This window comes from Austrofundulus limnaeus, unplaced genomic scaffold, assembly GCF_001266775.1.
Source record: "Austrofundulus limnaeus strain Quisiro unplaced genomic scaffold, Austrofundulus_limnaeus-1.0 Scaffold458, whole genome shotgun sequence".
In the NCBI taxonomy this organism is placed as follows: Eukaryota; Metazoa; Chordata; class Actinopteri; order Cyprinodontiformes; family Rivulidae; genus Austrofundulus; species Austrofundulus limnaeus.
In genome coordinates, this window is record NW_013952860.1 from 121,824 (window position 1) to 128,832 (window position 7,009).

At 41.6% G+C, this 7,009-nt stretch overlaps 1 protein-coding gene across 1 annotated transcript in view; it reads left to right on the forward strand.

The window, feature by feature from the left end:
- Positions 1-7,009, forward strand: part of axl (AXL receptor tyrosine kinase) — a 42,035-nt gene that overhangs the window by 25,607 nt on the left and 9,419 nt on the right. Inside the window, exons 7-10 of the mRNA XM_014025142.1 lie at positions 513-708; positions 5,544-5,683; positions 5,872-6,016; positions 6,177-6,194. Of these exons, the coding sequence (XP_013880596.1) occupies positions 513-708; positions 5,544-5,683; positions 5,872-6,016; positions 6,177-6,194 (499 nt within the window). The remainder of the gene's footprint in view (positions 1-512; positions 709-5,543; positions 5,684-5,871; positions 6,017-6,176; positions 6,195-7,009) is intronic.

Genomic DNA, 7,009 nt, shown 5'->3' on the forward strand with positions numbered 1-7,009 from the left:
GAAATAAAACTAAACTATAATGAAAAATACAAAACTACTATAACCTTGACAATTATTCCCAGTTAAAGTGGAGAATGTTATAAAACTTTAGTTTTTGTTTACAGAAAAGCAACTTGAATTAAAACAGAAAACTCAAAAATCAAACCTGAGTCATTCTGTTACAAATYTAAACGGTTTGAAATAAAATAACTGGTTCAGCAGGTTTCAKTTAGASAAATAACAGCTGTAGATGTTTTRTTTTGTTTTATTTKACCTCACAKGRCATGTTTGGGGAAATTGTGTCTCAGGGTGAGATCGTCCGAGTTGGAGATATTTGTGTGTTGATYGTGGCGGCCATCTTGAATTGGGTTGAGTCACTGAGTTGTGTAAAGCTCAAACAGATGATGATGAAAAGTTAAAGTGTCTCTTTTTTTGTTTTTATTAGTTGTTCTGCACATTTATCCAGTTTTTATTAATTAGGTTTTTGTTGTTTGTGTCATAAAACGATCTGGTCTCTTACCTGACCCCTGCAGGCCAAGGCGTTGGACGAGTCCTTCCTGGCCGGTCCAGATCAGCTGATCCACGACCAGAAGGTGAGCGTCCCCCCGGCCGCCCACCTGATCGGGGACCTGGAGCCCCACAGCCGGTACGCCGTCAGGGTGTCCTGCCACAGCAGCCAGGGCTCGTCCCACTGGTCGCCGTGGGCGGAGCTACGCACCAAAGAAGGAGGTGAGTTTTCATCGGGAGTGTCGGGATCAAGGTTGGGATTCTGTGGAGAAGTTACAAACRTTTAATATCTTACCTGCTGTAGATAGATTTTTAAAAGGGCTTTAATTTAAAKAAACAGTTTAATTCGGACCAGAGTGATGAGCTAAAGGCTAGTCTGAGCTGACAGCTGCCATCTTTAAACTGATTCAATTTCTGAAAAACCTGTATTATAAACCCTCACAGAGCTGCCAGTTTTACTTTACATGGCTTTATCTAACAAAAACATTATGATACTCCAGCAGGAAGTGCTACAGCTAGCTRCTAATGATGCTATACCAGCTCTCAAGTAACGCCTGGAAAATATCTCTATTTATTTAAAGGGGCGGGGCTTAACCCACTGGACTTGCATGACTTCTGGTCATTTTAGTTCATCTTTTGCTAATTTTAGCTCATCCATTTCTCATTTTAGCTAGCTTTTTGCCATTTTTGCTCAGTCTGCTCGTTTTAGCTCACCTTCTGGTCAATTTATGTAGTTCATCTTCTGCTCAGTGTAGCTCATGTTTTCCTCATTTTAGCTTGTTTTTTGCTCATTTTAGCTCAGTTTGCTCATTTTAATTAATCTTTTGCTAATTTTAGCTCGTTTTTCTCATTTTAGTTTTAACTTTTTTGCTTATTTCAGCACAGTTTTTGCTCATTTTAGCTTACAGTCCGGTGATATTAGCTGATTTTACATGGTTTTATTTGGCAAAAACTCTATGATACTCCAGCAGGAAGTGCTACAGCTAGCTGCCAATGATGCTATACCAGCTCTTAAATAATCCCTGAACTCTGTGTACATGTTTTTAAAATAATATTTATGGTTAAAAGTCAGGGCTACATAATTATCGCCTTGAAAAWGTCTTTATTTAAATAAAGGGGCGGGGCTTAACACACTGGACTTGAACCTGCTCGTTTGTCGTAGCTTCAGCTTCCAGCTTCTGCTCCACTCTCTAACTATAGCCATCATTTACTTCTGTCTGGTCTCACTATGACCCTCCTTGATCCTACCCKGGTCCACCTGGTTTAAATTGAGCTCCGCCTCCATGTGGGCGGGATCATTGTGTTGAAAACGCACGTTATTTTCTGTCCAAGGCAAACACAACAGCCAATCTAAGTCTGAGATTCAAAAGCTCAGGTAAAGGCGTGGTCAGGTAGTCATGTTTGTCTTTTTTATGGCGTTTATGAAGAAAAGCTAAGGTTAGTCTGCAAACTGTGGCGGTCAGCGGCCATGTTGGATCAGGAGGTGAAAGTTTCCTGAACGGCTTCACTGAAGATCAGCGCTCGCTCTAAACCAAAACCACCGTGTTTGACTTTAACCTGAGGTGGGATTTTCCACATCCACGGAGAAACGGGGTGGAAACGTGTGTGAGCTGTGAACACAGCTTTGCTTTTCTGAAACGGGGAAATAAAAAGAGAGAAGTAGAACCGGTTGAAACGCTGGCCACGGTCAGGTTTTAAGACTTTCAGTTCTTTATTTGACAAAAAAACAATCTTTTGTTTCATTTCAGGCCAAAAACTCAGATTTTATGATCTCACAGGAACAGTTTGGTTCCTCAAACTGGGTTAAAGTCAGAAGAGAAATGAGTCAGTTCCCASTTTATTACCACTGACTGTGTGTCTGTTAGTAAAATATCTCATGAATGGATTTTAGAGAAACCATTAAGGCAGTTAGTAATAAATAAAATAAACTTTGGGAGTAGCTCTGTTAAAGACGGCTGCCACGCTCTGTGATGCATTCCTTCAAAGGAATATGTCTTAATACTCCCCCCCACCTTTTTTTTACTCCTTCTTGTTCATAAATTGTGCAGAAATGTTCTCGTCCACATATCATCCTGCTGCAGACGCTCCCACATGCTGCGGCCTCACGTTTTACATTTTCAGATTTACGACTCCGACAAGTTTTTTTCTGTTCTCATCTGTTTCCTCGGYGAACTCACCATCGAGTTCCTGGTTTGGTCCTTCTTTGGCTTTAATCCTGCAGGAATCAAACTCACTGAGTTTTTCTTTTCTTCCAGGCCGAGGCACTGTGGGAAAAACGTAAAAGAAGTGGGTTTATAATGAGTTAAGGGGAAAAAATAAACGTTGCAGCAGAGAAATGAGGGGGGTTTGAGAAAACACAGATTTTTGCAGTTTCTCCCCGGAGGGCGAGAGAACGAGGAGGCTGGTGGGAGAGGAAATGAGGTGAACCTCGCTGCCCTCTAAATCCTAAAGCTGCACTCAGATTATATTTCTAGCTCCTTTTGCCTCCTAAAATAACTCCAGAAATTCCTTTCAAATACAAACTAACAAACACAAAACATTTTAATAAAACTTTTCAACTTTTTGTTGCAGATTTATAAAATCTCAGCACATTATAACCATTTTAGCTGCATGTTTTATGAGTTTTTCACCTGAATTGTAATAAGAGGGGATTATTAATTATGATTTGACACTTTTAATAAAAAACAAAACAAAACCAGAGAAATGAGTCAACATGACGCAACATTTAATCCTGTTTATGAGCAAAAAAAACTCCTTAAAGAGACAGAACGTTCTGCTTTTAAACTGAAACAAACATCTTTTTAGCACCGTAACGTCTTGTGAAATATAGCAGAACAGTTGTTTGTTGCAAAGTTTTCCCATCAGAGAAAAAAACCTCGGAGTTCTGCGTCAGTTTGTGGTTTAGTCAAACCTTTTTCCGTCTGAGTGTTGACCCAAACTGAGGCCAGTGAGTCTGAGGACGACCCAAGACTTACAGCAAGAGAGAGAAAGACACGTCTCTGTCTTCAAAACGTCTTTAAACCTTTTCAAACAGGAAGTAAAGAAAAAAGTTGCCATAACTCAATAAGCTGAGCAGATTTTAAAAAYTTGGAGAGTTAAAATCTCGGTTCTCTCGAGTTTCTAGCGGTACGACAAAAGATCGGTACAAGGGTCGAGGAGCTGGCGTGATGAAGATGGAAGACGGGGAAATAAAAACCTCCATGGGAGGAGATGATGGAGCGTTTAGGTGGAGCTGAGCTGCTGGCGAACTTGACTCAGAGGTTGTTTTTGTTGCAGGCAGAACACGGACCACATGTGGAAACAATCAGCCGCCAAACAATCCCTGATATCATCTGTGGGCCGGGCAGCGTTTTCCCCCAAACTCACTGAGCTCAGGCTGCGTCGTAGAGCCGGCAGACTCAAACTATCTAAACAAAAGTCCTCTTTTCTTGGAATTCTGTGCATTTTTATTCTTACGCTCAAATTCCACTTCTGGCACGTTCTTCTGCCTTTTCTCTCCTCTGGGTATTTTCTGCTCACAGCTGCTTTTACTCCAGAAAAACCAGAGAAGAAAAGAGAGTCAGGCTGAAAACTGCCGAGTAAAAATCTGAGGAGTCCAGAGCTAGTTAAAGCTGAGGAACAGTCGAGTCAACTAAAGGTGAGGCAGAGAAAAGGTCCGACCAAGAACAAGTCCAGTCAAGACAARGTCAAAGAAACGGTTATATCAAGAAACAGTCAAGTTGAAAAAATGTCCGGAAGGGAAACAGGTAAAGAAATGGTCAAATCACCAAACAATCAAATCAAGAAACCACTGAGTCAACTAAAAGTAAGGTCAAGAAGAGGATAGGTCAAGAACAAGTCCAGTCAAGACAAAGTCAAAGAAACGGTTATATCGAGAAACAGTCGAGTTTAAATAAACTCTGGCAATGAAACAGTTAAACTGAAAAACTATCATGAAATGGTTAACTCGTAAAACAATCAAAAACAAGAAAAAAAAATCAAATCAAGAAACAGTTCAGTCAATGAAAGGTGAGGCCGAGTATAGGTCCGACCAAGAGCAAGTCCAGTCCAGACAAAGTCAAAGAAACCATTATATCGAGAAACAGTCGAGTTTAAATAAAGTCCGGTAGGGAAACAGTTAAATAGCTGTAAAGAAATGGTCAAAACACAAAACCGTTAAATCAAGAAACAGTCGAGTCAATTAAAGGTAAGGTCAAGAAGAGGATAGGTCAAGAACAAGTCCAGTCAAGACAAAGTCAAAGAAACGTTACATCCAGAAACCGTTGAGTTGAAATAAAGTCCAGCAAAGAAATGGTTAAACTTAAAAACAATGAAACAAACAAGCAAACTGAGAAACAGTGTTGTCAACCAAAGGTAAGGTTGAGATAAGGTCAGGTCAAGAACAAGTCCAGTCAAGACAGTTGAGCAAAGAAACGGGTAAAAAATGAACTCATCCCAACAGACAATGAAGCTCAAGACACTCAAACAAACAAAAGTGCAGAGAATTAGTCAAAAGAAGAAAAATCAGGACAAAACAAGGTTGAACTGAGATATTGTCATAAATATTMTGTAAAGTCAACAGAAATAAGGCAGAGAAATGACCAAGAAACGTCAAATCTGAACAATGTTAAGGTCCGTTCAAGCTGAGAGTGAAGGTAAACAACAAACTAGGAATCRGTCGAGTAAAAGTTCAACCAAGAATCCTTGAAACAGTGAAACACCCGTCTGTTTTCTGAAAGGAAGGAGTTTAATTTAAAAACGGGGGAGTCCAGAGGAGGTTGGACCAAGGTCAGAAACTGGACTCCCTCCCGTACACGGTGCCCCCACACCCTTTAGTTTCAGCTGAGAATTCTCCACATTCACATCTTCTCCCTCCAGATGTTAGAGTTTTCATCATTCTCATCCCAGAGGCTGGAAGCTGTCAGAACGCACGCCGCTCTAACATCTGGCTTCGGTCCACCAAACCCACAATCTGAGCCCTGCCGGTTCCGCTGTCCGACCCAGAATCCTGACTTCTTTTATCAGGTCGACAGGAAATCTTTTTAAGCCACGTCATGTTTTTTTTTTATACGTTTCAGTGCCAGAGAACCCTCCAGTTAAYGTGACGGCTAAACCAAACGGGACGGAGGTGCTGGTGATGTGGGCGGAGCCTCCGGGGAAGCTGAACGGAGRTCTTCTGGGCTACGTGGTGGAGTACAGCACACCTGGTGCACCGCAGGTTGGTTCGGACCACAAACAGCCACAGATGTGACATTTACTGTGAAACTAAACTCAGAGCTGGAAAATGATGCTAATGCTGACTCAGCATTCTCATTGTATAAGATTAATAAATCCAGATCAACGGACTGATCAGTGTTGAAAATAAAACCTCCAAACTTTCCAACCTTCTATTTTTTTTTTGTCCAGATTGTTGCTGATGCCGGGTTAGACAATGAGGTGTCAATCAATCTGTCTGTCCCCCTGTCCAATGTGTCTTTTCGAGTCTGCGCCTACACGGGGGCAGGACAAGGACCCTGGAGCCCCACACAGACCCTGGTCCTCATTTCACCAGGTGAGACAAAACAAGGAGTTTGACAGAAAAATGTTCTTACATATTTATTAAAGTACACACTTTGTACGTTTTACTTCCTGATAATTACACAATAAATTAAAAGTACATGTGTAGAAATATTTTATCAAAAATCTGTTTTCTGTTTTTCTTTCTTCCACAGAAACGGGAAGATTTCAAGGTGAATAACAACCTTAGAATCTCATACCTCAGAGTGACACAGAGGGTGACAAAGAGTGACAAAGAGTGGAAGAGGGTGGAAAAGAGTTACACATAGTGGTAAAGAGTGACAAGGAGTGACACAGGGTGATACCGAATGTGGCAAAGAGTGACAGAGTGTGGCAAAGACTGACACAGAGAGTGGCAATGAGTGACACTGGGTGATACAGAGAGTGGCAAAGAGAGACAGAGGGTGATGGAGAGTTGCAGAGAGTGACAGGGTGACACAGAGAGTGGTAAGAATGATAGAGGGTGATACAGAGTGTGGCAAAGAGTGACACAGTGGCAAATAATTACACAGGGTGATTTAGAGAGTGGCAAGGTGTGACAGAGGGTGATACAGAGAGTGGCAAAGAGTGACAGGGGGTGATACAAAGAGYGGCAAAGAGTGACAGAGGGTGATACAGAGAGTAGCAAAGTGTGACACAAGGTGACACAAAGAGTAGCAAAGAGTGGCACAGGGTGATACAGAGAGTGGCAAAGTGTGACAGATGGTGATACAGAGAGTGGCAAAGTGTCACAGATTGTGGCAAAGTGTGACACAGTGGCAAAGAATTACACAGGGTGATTTAGAGAGTGGCAAGGTGTGACACTGGGTGATACAGAGAGTGGTAAAGAGTGAAAGAGGGTGATACAGAGAGTAGCAAAGAGTGACACACTGTGATACAGAGAGTAGCAAAGAGTGACAAAAGGTGATACAGAGAGTAGCAAAGAGTGACACACTGTGATACAGAGAGTAGCAAAGAGTGACAAAAGGTGATACAGAGAGTAGCAAAG